The 12,630-nt window shown below is 48.6% G+C and overlaps 1 protein-coding gene across 1 annotated transcript in view; it reads right to left on the reverse strand.

Moving 5' to 3' along the window:
- Positions 1–2,170: 2,170 nt before the first annotated feature.
- Positions 2,171–12,630, reverse strand: part of ITIH5 (inter-alpha-trypsin inhibitor heavy chain 5) — a 79,162-nt gene continuing 68,702 nt past the window's right edge. Inside the window, exons 11-14 of the mRNA XM_060192134.1 lie at positions 11,055–11,108; positions 7,384–7,500; positions 6,424–6,801; positions 2,171–3,211 (exon numbers count right to left, since the gene is read on the reverse strand). Coding sequence (XP_060048117.1) covers positions 2,907–3,211; positions 6,424–6,801; positions 7,384–7,500; positions 11,055–11,108 — 854 coding nt within the window. The 3' untranslated portion in view covers positions 2,171–2,906. The remainder of the gene's footprint in view (positions 3,212–6,423; positions 6,802–7,383; positions 7,501–11,054; positions 11,109–12,630) is intronic.

Genomic DNA, 12,630 nt, shown 5'->3' on the forward strand with positions numbered 1-12,630 from the left:
TGCGTCTTTGAGATCCTGTGTGTGTGTGTGTGTCGGGGGGGATCACCCACTGGCACTCTGCCTAAGCTTCCCCATTTAAGAAGTGAGTGGCTCCTTTCCACTACATTTATTATTACTGTTTTATTACTAGCTAGAGACAGAAAGAGCAGAAGTTGGCTCTGGCATATGTGGCGCTGGAGACTGATAACCTGAGGCCTCAGGTATGCAAATCCTGCCACCTCCCAGACCACTCTTTACACTGACCTGATATTATTGTTGATAATATTATTATTTACAGAGGCTGGACTTCATTCCTACCTGATGTCACTAACTTGGGCAGCTTTTTCTTTCAGACAGGCAGAGAGACATCCCAGCACCAGAGCTTTTCCTGGTGCCAGAGCAGCTGTCATGTGGTGCCAGGGCATGAACCCAGGCATGTAAAGACAAGGTATGAGATCTCCCCTGTGAGCTGGCTCTCCGGTCCTCTGCATTGGCTTTCAGAGTTTCTATTCACAAACATGTGGCTGAAAGAGAATATTCCCTTTTCCAGATGGACAGAAAAGCAGTGTATAGAGTTGGGGGTCTCACAAACACTACCGTCTCCAGCTAACATGGAAGATTTAATGATAAATGCCTTTGACAGTGATGAAAGGAGATACACAACCAAAGAGGGAAAGGAAAAAGCGAAACTCAAGCCTGGTGCCTCCTTCTCCCCCACCCTCCAGGGCAGTGAGCAGTGCGGGTGTTGGGAGCTGCTCTCCTGCCCTCCAGGGGGCTGCCTCCTTGCAGCTCCAGGGCTAATGCCCAGTGAAGGTGAGGACCTGTTCAGTGGGGGGTCCCCAAAAGCCTGAACAACGCCCCCCTCTTGCCTGTGCTCCTCCTCCTCCTCTGAGTCCCAAGAATGGAAGGCTGTCTGTACCAGGGCTGGCATCTGGGTCTGGGAAGAGGAGTCAGGAGTCACATAGTGGAGGACCTGGGGCCCAGGATGCAGAGAGAGGCCATGGTTCTGGGATGGAAGCTTGAAGGGTCTGCAGGGGCAGGAGGGTGTCAGGAGGGGCAATGTGTGCATGTGGGGTGCAGGATACAGGGTTTCCCAGTTCTGATTTCCTCCTCACTGCTAAACCAGCTCGGCCCAGCACAGTATCACCACCCTACCCTGAATCTCCCTTTTTTCTGCCTCCTACTCCAATAAGTACCCAGTGGGGTTGTCCAACTCTTCAACTCAGTAAGGACAGGCTCCTGAACCTCAGCAGACCCACAAATCCAAGCAGAGCTTAGACCCCCACCTATCCATCATGGGGCAAGAAAGGAGGCTGAGATCACCAGGGATTCACAGGCAGAAGGGCTCCCCCACCCCTAGCATAGCTTCCCCATTGGATCTGCCTTGTCTATGGTCTAAGACCAAGTTGTCCCAAGGGTGCTGACCTGCGGGCTTCTGTCTGGGTTGTGGGAAGGTGGTTCAGGTCTTGCAAGCTCTTGGGTGCAAGATGCCCAGAATGTACAAGTTGACTCTGGTGGGGTGGCAGAAGAGGGACCCCAGGCTGGTTCACTCTGTGTCCTGTTCTACATCTGGCGGGACTGTGAGCACACAAGGCTGGGATTCTCACACAGGCTAGAGAGAGTACCAAGTCTAGTACTCATAGATCAACAGCCACTTGGCTCTGGCACATGTGGTGTTGGAGACTGATAACCTGAGGCCTCAGGCTCAGGTGGGGCCATTCTGGTTGCTCCAAGCACTGAGCTTCCCCAGCCAAACAGACTAGCCAGCAGCAAGTTCTTGGGGTTCACAAAGCCCCCTTGGGGAAATCCTGTATCAGAGCCAAGAGGTGGCTTATACAGCCAAGTGCATGCCTTACCATGCGTGGAGTGCTGGGTTCAAGTCCTAGCATCACACAAGAGCACCAGGGCCAGCACTGGATAGTGGAGCAGTGCTGCAATGTGTCTCCCTCCCCCTATTCCGCCTTCTCTTTCTAAATAAGATAATGAAAAAGTTGTTTTTTTTCTGCTCATTCAGATCATGCATGCATGAGGCTCTGAGTTCATTTCCTGATTTCCTGGTGCTGCATTAAAAAAAAGAGAGCAAGAAAGAAGAGAGAGAGAGAAAGAAAGAAGGGGAGAGAGGGGGCGCTCTGTGTTGGGCTACAGATTTTGCCTTTTCAGTCAAACAGATCATTTCAAAAATGCAAACTCATAGAGAAGAGAAGCACTATATAATTAGGACAAGGAGGGAAAGGGAAGTAACATTAAAAATGATTTAAGTAATTAACCTCTGTTCCCTGCCCCCATTGTGAGGATGATTTGAGAGATAACCTCTTTCCCTCACTGGCCAATTTTTTTTCTTTTTAATAAAGTTTTACTTTTTTTTTTCCTTCAAAAAAATGCAAACTAACTTCCCAGCCATGATACCCTGCAGAAGATTCTCATCACCTAGGAAGGGAAGGGATGGTCTGCAAAGCCACATGCCATGTGCAAGAATCCACCCAGGATTTGGGAGACAGGGCCCCATGCAGAAGTTGGGGCACATCTGGAAAGCCCTAGTGGCAGTAGGGGCAGGCTGCTAGGCTGCAGGAGAAGGTGGGAGGCAGGGAGGATGGCAGGGCCTCCCCCAAGGAAACAAACCACCTTCTTCATGCAGTTTCTTCCTGGGGTGCTAAGGGACAGACAAGCTAGTGGGCACAAGGCCAAGACTTGCTGTGAACTCTGACCTTTTCCTGGGTACCACCTGCTTCACTGTGGAAGCAGACACAGAAGCAGGAGGAGAGGGTGGGAGGGAGAGCACATCCCCTTCATCTCCTGACCCTTAGCACTGCCCCAACATAGGGGAGACCTAGAGGTCATGGGGGTGTGTGACCAGGGAGGAGGCCCGATGTGTCCCCATGACTGCAGCCACCCCCCATACCTGTATGCACCCAAGCGCAAGAAGCACCCTAGTGTCCATGTGTCCCAGCCGGTGCCAGGCCAAAGGCAGCCTCAGAGTCAAAGGGGTGGGAGGCCAAGTAGTCTCTGTATCCCCCATCCAGCAGCCGGGATGCATCACGGGAAAACCAGCAGTCGATCTCCTCCTCCCCATTGTAGATTCTCCTCTGCTTCCAGAACACGGGGGCCTGGTGCCCTCTCACCTGCAGGATGGCCTCTGATTGATTGCTGGCCCCAGAAAGTGGATGGTCTGGAGGGTTCTGGCTACCCCGAGTAGGCTCCTCAGTAAGCGTGGCATTCTGGTTCAGGAACTGGCCTGAGAACAAGCAGAAAAACATCAAAGACCTTTACCCAAGAAGGCTCCTTTCAGCTAGGCCATCACTCAGATTTGGAGGAGGGATGAAGAGCTTTCCATTCCATACAAGTAACAGTTAAAGGAATTCACTACTGATAAATGAGTTCTGCAAGAAATATTAAAGGGACTAGAATAAAAAGGAAAACACTAAATGTTCTCTCTCCTGTGGGAGAAATCAAGAAGTAAAGTAAGGGGTCTAGGGAGACAGCATAATGGTTCTTTAAATGACTTTCATGCCTGAGGCTCTGAGCTCTCAGGTTCAGTCTTTAGCATCTCATCTCCATAAACCAGAGATGAGCAGTGTTCTGGTAAGAAGAATGAAAGGGAACAAACACACAAAATGAAGCAAAGCCAGGGGCCAAAGTAAAATGAGGACAAGTCTTTGGTCTCAAACTACTGAACTGAGATTATTAAGGGGGGGGGGTGCTGGGTGGTGACACACCTGGTTGAGTGCACATGTTACAGTACACAAGGACCCAGGTTCGAGCCCCCAGTCCCCAATTGCAGGGTGAAAGCTTTTCGAGTGGTGAAGTAGGGCTATAGGTGTCTCTCTGTCTCTCTTTTTTTCTCTCTCTCTCTCTCCCCCCCTTGATTGCTGTCTCTATCCAATAAATCATATAATTAAAAAAAAAGATTATCAGGGAGGTTTGGGGGCATGGGCTGGGTTGCAAGAGTATTGAGGGTCTAGTGGGTATGGCACTTGAGATAAGGGAACACATTCTAAAGAGATGAGAAATTATACTTCTGAAACATAAGCCAAAGGTTACCTAAAAAGCAAATGACACTACTACAAAATAAAAGAAAAGCATGGAGTCCGAGTCAAGGGCAGGCCCCCTGAGCTGGAACCAAAGTCTCACTTCCCTGGTGGCCCCCACAGGGAGCAAAAAACTGGGGGGTGGGTGTTGGTGGCCACAGGCTTTCCACTGGCTACAGTGGCAGGGGACCTTCACAGGAGACATTCAGTGGAACGGGTGCTAGGGGTAGAGCCCAGACTTTATTTACAGCAACACTCTACTTTCAGAAGTTGTGTAATCACACTTGCCAATGGCTTCCTGCCGCTGGAGGCAGACAAGAAGGGACAGATCTCAGAGGACATGGCCCCCTTGGTGTATGCTCACATGCCATTCCTTCCCCAGAGTCACAGGAATTCCAGGGTTCTGCTGAGACAATGCTGAGGCAAAATGAGTAGAGGAGTCTGTGTAAAAGGCAGTAGCCTTGAAATTCCCTTTTTATGCAGTTGTTTAAGTGCTTTTAGTATGAGTTGCTTGTAGTATGAGGTGGAAAATTCCTTGCCCTTTTCCCTTTGAAGAACAGGACTAATCAGTGAAGGCTATCAGGTGTTTTGCAGAAGTTCTGTGTGAGGGCTAGCCTTATCAGGACCTCTGCACAGCCCCAGCAGTATACTGGTCGCCAGATGGCCTGGTATGATGGTAGGGGGATGTGAGGACCTAATACCTGGTCAAATCTTATTGGTTGTCTGGTTTTGCAAGGTTTGAAATTAGCCCGCGCTTTGCTTTGTATGGACCCCGCTTTTTGCTAAGTTTGAAATGATTAGATTTTGTGTTTACTATAGCCTGTTCTTGGATGTAGGTTGATAAGGTGATGTGCTCCCCCTCCCTGAGTGTAGTCTGAATTCCTATAAATTGTGTGGTTTGAGCCCTGTTCGGGGTCGAGCTTGGTAGACTGCGGCCAGTCTCCATCTCGGCCCGGATTGCAATTCATCAATAAACATCTTTTGTTTCCTTGCAGTGGATGGTGGTTTTATTTATGCTCGCTAACAGTCTGTGTGGTGGGCACTGCTGTTATATCAAGGGCCAGGACCATGATGCCAACCAGATTTCCCTGGGTACACAACCCCACCGATGTGTCCTGGAGCCCCGTCTCCCCAGAGCCCTGCCCCACTAGGGAAAGAGAGAGACAGGCTGGGAGTATGGATCGACCTGCCAATGCCCATGTTCAGTGGGGAAGCAATTACAGAAGCCAGACCTTCCACCTTCTGTACCCCATAATAACCGTGGGTCCATACTTCCAGAGAGTTAAAAAATAGGAAAGCTATCAGGGGAGGGGATATGGAACTCTGGTGGTGGGAATTGTGTGGAATTGTACCCTTCTTATCCTATGGTCTTGTCAATATTTCTGTTTTATAAATAAAAATTTTTTTAAAATTCCGATTTCAAGCCTCAGATCCATCTGTGCCCCACACCCACACATAATTTCACGTTGCCGAAGGTCACTCACTGGTGGATGGCTCTGCTCACTGCCTGTGACTGATCCTCTAGGACTCTGCCTCCCCCCTGCACTAGGCTGTGGGCTTCCTGAGACCCGCCTCTGGCTGCTGTGGGGTGAGGAGACAGCCTGCAGACATCATGTCTCAGTCTTGGACAACTTTATTAGAAGGCAGCGAGGCTAGTTCATAAAGAACAGCAAGTCAGGGCTGGCCAGGTGGTGGCACACATGTTATCATGCTCAAGGATCTGGGTAGAAGTCCCTGGGTCCAACCTGCAGGGGGGAAGCTTCACAGTGAGTGAATCAATGCTGTAAATCTCTCTCTTTCCCTTCTCAATTTCTCTCTGTCCTATCAAATAAAAATTATAAAAATAATAAGAAAAATAATGGCTGCCAGGAGCCTTGTGCAAGTACTGCACTCCAGCAATTAACCCTGGTGGCAAGAAAGTCAGCAGCAAGTCGTCTGGAGACAAGAAGTGGAACTGCTGTAACAGGAGGGGAGTGTCAGTCAGGACACGTGATGACCTCCCATGCTACTCACCTGGGACCCTCATGTTATAACACAGTGAAGCTTCAATGAAAATGATAACAATAATGATAATCACAAAAAGCCCATGGAGCTAGGAGCTAGCTTACCCACTAGCACTTGGATAAGAGGCCATGGGTTTGAGCACCATGGATGACACTGCAAAAGTTGAGGACAATGAATCAGGGCTGAGATGTCTCTCTTCTGTGTGTACCTGTATTTCTCTTGCTCCATAAAAAACTGGGCCTGGGAGGTACCATATAATGCAAGGCCCTGAGTCATTCATCTCCCAGTGCTGAGTAAGACAAAGTCCAGCCTGGTACCCTGTGGGTCTCTCTGCCCAGTGACAGTGCCCACAGTGCCAGCTTTGCGGAGAGCCCGAGGAGTGGCCCCCTGCCCATCCCCATGGGAATCAGCTCACCTAGGAGGCCATGGCAGTGGCGGGACAGGCCTCGGCCATCGGCAATGTAGAAACCCAGGTGGTCTCGCTGGTAGGGCGCTGGCCTCTTGTACAGATGGACCAGGATGACAAAGGTCACAGTGCCCTGGATGGTGACGGTGACATTGGCATTGGCCGACACTGACACCTCCAGCCCACGGCTCCCCACTGCCGCACTCTGGTTACAGGGCAGAACCAGCCGGTCCCCACCATCCAGGATGACCCGGCGGGGGGTGACCTCCAGGTAGGAGCGCTCGGGCTTGTTAACCAGGATGGTGATGGTGCGGAAATATGTGCGCTGCTTCTTGTGACCATTTGGAGGAGCGGGCGCCCCAATTAGCTCTCCATTCACAGTCACACCTTCAAAGGGGGAGAACAGTAGTTAGAGACAGGGTCCCACTTTCCTGCTAAAGGTGACTGAACATCCTTTCTCCTCTGTCCTGATCTTTGTATCTCTGGCACATGGAACACTGACTCATGAATGGTGGCCAGAGTCTACAGAGGAGGGAATAAATGAAAAAATGCATGAGCAAATGAATGAGTGATTGAATAAATGAATGAATGAGAGACTGAGTGAATGCATGAGCGAATGAATGAGTGATTGATTAAGTGAATGAATGAGTGACTGAGTGAATGCAGGAGCGAATGAATGAGTGACTGAATGAGTGAATGCTTGAGCAAATGAGGGAAAACATAGCTTTGGCCTCTGTCCTGCATCCACAGAGCACTCATGCACTGAGACAGTGACTCCTACCTGCCAGTTAATCTGGTCTTTGCAGTAGCTGCTGGGACCAGCAGCGCAAGAACCAGCCTCTCTGTTTGATGTGGTAATGACCAAAGCCCAGCTGGAGGGGAGTTAAGTCACTGCCTGCAATCAGATCACCAACTTTGCACCACCCATGACCTTGACCCACTGTGACCTGCAGGGAGACAGGGACTCACCAGAGTGCATGTGATCAGAGACTAGCCTCAGGATGTCACCAGGCTGGCCGTCGATGTTAAAGCAGAGGGTGAGCTTGCTTTGGGGAAAATCCACCACGAAATGGGGGTCTCCATCAGCTGCAGGGGCAGGAGAATGCAGGGGAAGAAAGAACACGTGTGCTGAGTGATCTAGGCCAGCCTGTCCTCCTCCTCGAGGTCCAGAGTTCCCTCTGTGTGTGACTCTACCTTTCAGAGATGCCCCAGCCCCGTGCCAGGGTCACCCAGCACCATCTCTTTGCAAGACAAGAGTTCTCATCTATGCTCACCTCTTGTGCAACTAAGATGTAGCTTTCTCTAATAATGCAACAGACACATTATGTTTCTAGAAATGTCTTGATGCACATGTATGTATATATCTGCCTGTCTGTAGTAAGGGCACAGGTGAGGTGGATCAGGAGGTCAGTATTCCCACCAACATGACCGGTCTCTGATATTTGGCCATAGAGAAGAATATACAGTTTGGCTAGCCTTATTCCTCAGCCTCGCTTCCAGCTGGGTTAGAGATGAATGAATGAAGAGCGGGGCCGGGAAGTGGCACACCTAAGTTACCCAGGTTCAAGTTCCCTGCCCCCACCTGAAGGGGAAGCTTCTCAGTGGTGATGCAGTGCTGCAGGTGTCTCTCTCTCTCTATCCCCACTTTACTCTCAATTTCTATCTCTATTAATAATAATAATAATAATAATAAAAAAGCCTGCCGAGTGCAGTGGATTTGTCTATAGGCACCATGCCTGAGTGACAACCCACGTGTCAATTATAAAAAAAATTAAGGGGCAAGGTAGTGGCGCATCCAGTTGAATGTACACATTATCATGCCTAAGAACCCAGGTTCGAGCATCCTGTCCTCAAGTGCAGGGAGTAAGCTTCACTAGTGGTGAGGCAGGTGTGCAGGGTCTCTCCTCTCTCCTTCTCTGTCTCCTTCTCCATTCTCAATTTCTCTCTGTTTTATCAAATAAATTAGGCGGGGAAGCCACCAGGAGTGGTGGATTCAGAGTACCCACACTGAGTTCCAGATGGCAATAATTACTTACTTACTTACTTAATTAATTAGTGGCTTTGCCTCAGATTGCAAGACAAGAGTTCCCAAGAGTTGACACCAGTGTTTACCTCTTGTGCAACTAAGATGTAGCTTTCTCTAATAATGTGACAGATACATTGTGTTTCTAGAAACTTTAAAAAAAATTTTAATCTTTATTTATTTCCCCTTTTGTTGCCCTTATTTTTTTTATTGTTGTTGTAGTTATTATTGTTGTTATTGATGTCATTGTTGTTAGATAGGACAGAGAGAAATGGAGAGAGGAGGGGAAGACAGAGAAGGGGGAGAGAAAGATAGACACCTGCAGACTTGCTTCACCACCTGTGAAGCGACTCCCCTGCAGGTGGGGAGCCAGTGGTTTGAACCGGGATCCTTACACCGGTCCTTGCACTTTGCACCATGTGCGTTTAACCCGCTGTGCTACTGCCCGACTCCCTCTAGAAACTTCTACGTGTGTGTGTGTGTGTGTGTGTGTGTGTGTGTGTGTGTGTGTGTGTGGTCAGGGCTAGGAGTCGGGTGGAGGGTGCGTCAGGAGGTCAGCATTTCCAGATTGCTAGAAAATTAGTGTCCTGGCAGAACAGCCGAAAACCCCTTTCTGCCTCCAAGTAACTCCAAAGGACCTTTGAAAGAAATGTCTGAGTCACTGTGAAGAGACCCCTAGGGGTCTGTGAATAGCAAGATATAAAGACAGGAGACTTTGGGAGATGAAAAAAATAGAGAGACCAGCCCTGGCCAAATTTTAGGCCAACTGTACAAGAGAGCACAGAGACAGGCTCTGAATCTCCCTGTGATCGGGCCACTGCAGCACCCAAGCCATCTGAATCCCTTTCCCAGGAAAGCACTTCCTGCCATAGGAGAGAGGAGAGGAGGTTAGCATCTGGGTAGCTGTCAGAGGCTGGCTTGCCTGTATCCGTGAGGCCGTGTGAATACAGAGCTGGGTCTGTCTCCCAGATGCCCTGGGCTCCTGAGCTTGGACTCTGGACACATCCACAGAAGGCAAAACAAAGACTTCGTGGACTGCTCAAGAGCCAAACCTCAGCCCTGGTGTGCTTGTCCCAGCTGGACTTTTATGATCATCCCAGGAAACCGGCCAAAGGAAATGTTATGGTGTTTTCATTTGCTTTTCCCTTCTACATACAAGGACTCAAAAAATAAACAAACCTGCATGTCAAGGACACTGGTAAGATCAGACATTTGAAGCACATATATTTCTTTTTTTTTTTTTTTTGCCTCCAAGGTTATTGCTGGGGCTCAGTGCCTGCACCATGAATTCACTGCTCCTAGAGGCCATCCCCCACCCCTTTTGTTGCCCTTGTTGTAGCCTTGTTGTGGTTATTATTGTTGTTGTCATTCGTTGTTGGATAGGACAGAGAGAAATGGAGAGAGGAGGGGAAGACAGAGAGGGGGAGAGAAAGACAGACACCTGCAGACCTGCTTCACTGCCAGTGAAGTGACTCCCCTGCAGATGGGGAGCCAGGGGCTCGAACCAGCATCCTTACGCCGGTCCTTGCGGTTTCTGCACTACCACCTGACCCCTAGCATATATATTTCTAAAATAAGTGACTTTTATTTGTATTTTTTTTTTTTTGCTACCGGGGTTATTACTGGGGCATGAGTAACTGCAGAATAATTCTGTTATTCCTGGTGACCACAGTTTTTCTCTTATAGAGACAGAAATAGGTGGAGAGAGAAAGAGAAACCTGCAGCACCGCTCCTCTGCCTGATCAAGCATGCCAACGCCCGTGTTCAGCGGGGAAGCAATTACAGAAGCCAGAACATCCACCTTCTGCACCCCATAATGACCCTGGGTCCATACTCCCAGAGGGATAAAGAATAGGGAAGCTATCAAGGGAGGGGATGGGATACGGAGTTCTGGTGGTGGGAACTGTGTGGAAATGTACCCCTCTTATCCTATGGTCTTATCAATATTTCCATTTTATAAATGAAAATTATATATATATATATATAGCTGCACCCCACCACCCTGCCCCTTCAGTTGGGGACTGGGTGCTTGAACTCAGTTGCCTGCTCATGGTAATATGTGCACTCTGTTGGGTGTGCCACCACCACCTGGCACCTAACAAATGTCTGCTAAACTCGGTAGACATGAAGCAGGTCTCTGTTCTCCTTCTCAGGCTGTTCCTGGTATTTGGAGACAGGTTTCATAGTGACCTGCCTCAGCTCACACCTCACACTGCTCAGGATGTTGCGCTAAGTCCTGTGGGTCCTGAGTACTGGCTCTGTGAGCTGGTGTCTAAGCTTTTGTCTGGTATCCTGGGAACTTCCTGACTTTGTAAACATCCCCCATAAACCAACCCCCATCAGCTGACCCACATGTGTGTCTTTTTTTAAATATATATATATATATTTAAATATTTATTTATTCCCTTTTGCTGCCCTTGTTGTTTTCTTGTTGTAGTTATTGTTGTTGTTATTGATGTCGTCATTGTTGGATAGGACAGAGATAAATGGAGAGAGGAGGGGATGACAGAGAGGGGGAGAGAAAGATAGACACCTGCAGACCTGCTTCACCACTTGTGAAGTGACTCCCCTGCAGGTAGGGAGCCGGGGGCTCGAACTGGCACATGTGTGTCCTTACCTGATGTCTTGGAGAGTTTAATCCTCAGGCTGTGTGGATTCTTGGGGGCAGGTCCTAGAAAGGAAAAAGAATTCCACAGTTACTCACCGATGTGGGTGCAGAGTGAGAAGGGGGCCAGGGAAATGAAACAGTGCAGCTTCCAGACTGGAAGCAGTTTGCCACATCTTAGCCACATCATCTGTGTGGGGGTAACAAGTTTGGTCTCAAGCACAAGTGGAGGTGTTAAGTGGAGGCTTAGTTATCTCATCCCCTCTCCCCCACAAATCTGATTATATCATTCATTCCCTTTTGTGTGCATGTAATAGGAGAAACAGCTGAGCAGACTTAAGATAGAACCACAGAGGCAGGGAGTGGGGTTGCTTGATGGGACTGAATTTCAGATCAGAAAATTCCAGAGTTGTTTCACAACCATGAGAATATGTCTAACACATTATAGAAAGGGCATGATGGGAAAACTGTTGTTCCTTGGTTTTCAATGGTATCAATTAAAGAGCATCCTCAGAGTGAACTGATTTTTGTAAATACAGTTCCCGGGCATATGAGTTTGGTCTCTGACCAGACCCCACTGCACCAGAGGAAGCTGAAGGGCTGTAGAATCTTTCCTTCTCTCTCTCTGCTTCTCTTTTTGCCTGGGAAAAAGAAAAAATTGGCTCAGAGCAGGAGGTCCCCATGATGACACACAGAAAGTTCACACCTTATCAAATTGCATTATCAAAACTACACTTCTCTGCTCCTTTTGATTGACTTTAGAAATGAAAGATGGGGGGCAGGTGGTAGCACATTGGGTTAAGTGCACTTAGTACAAAGCACAAGGATGGTGCAAGGATCCTGGTTCCAGCCCCTGGCTCGCAACCTGCAGGGGAGTCACTTCACAAGTGGTGAAGCAGGTCTGCAGGTGTCTATCTTTTTCTCCCCTCTGTCTTCCCTCCCTTCTCAATTTATCTCTGTCCTATCCAACAACAAAACAACAGCAACAATAACAGCAGCAACAACAAGAACAATGGGAAAAAAAAAAGATGGCCTCTAGGAGAAGTGGATTTGTAGTGCAGGCACTGAGCCCCACAGATAACCCTGAAGGCAAGCAAAAAAAAAAAAAAAAAAAAGGAAAAAGAAAAAATGGAAGTCTCTTAGTGTTATTTAAAGCACATCTCTCTTCACACCGGGGCATGGAAAAGTGTGGGCTTTCCTGGGTGAGCTAGTTCCTGGCCTCTGTTTCTATCTTTTTATGAGAGAGCAAGAAAGGCCAGAGTTCCTCTCTGCCCTGGCACAGAGGTTTCTGGGGATAGAACCTGGGACCTCTGGGGTCTCAGACATGCAAGTCCCTCACTCAGTCACTGAGGTTTCTCCTTTGCATTCTGAGATTTCAATTTATAGTGCCAGTGCCCCCAGCTTTTGTGCTATCCAAGGGTCAAGTATGGCACTGTATTGTCAATATTTATTTATTTGTTTACTTATGAGAGTGTGTACAAGGGAGAGACAGAGACAGAGAGAGAACAGACACCAGAGCATCACTCTGGCACATGCAATGCCAAGGATCGAACTCAGGACCTTATACTTAAAGAGTCCAGTGCTTTCT

Source organism: Erinaceus europaeus, chromosome 6 (genome assembly GCF_950295315.1).
Source record: "Erinaceus europaeus chromosome 6, mEriEur2.1, whole genome shotgun sequence".
Lineage (NCBI taxonomy): Eukaryota > Metazoa > Chordata > Mammalia > Eulipotyphla > Erinaceidae > Erinaceus > Erinaceus europaeus.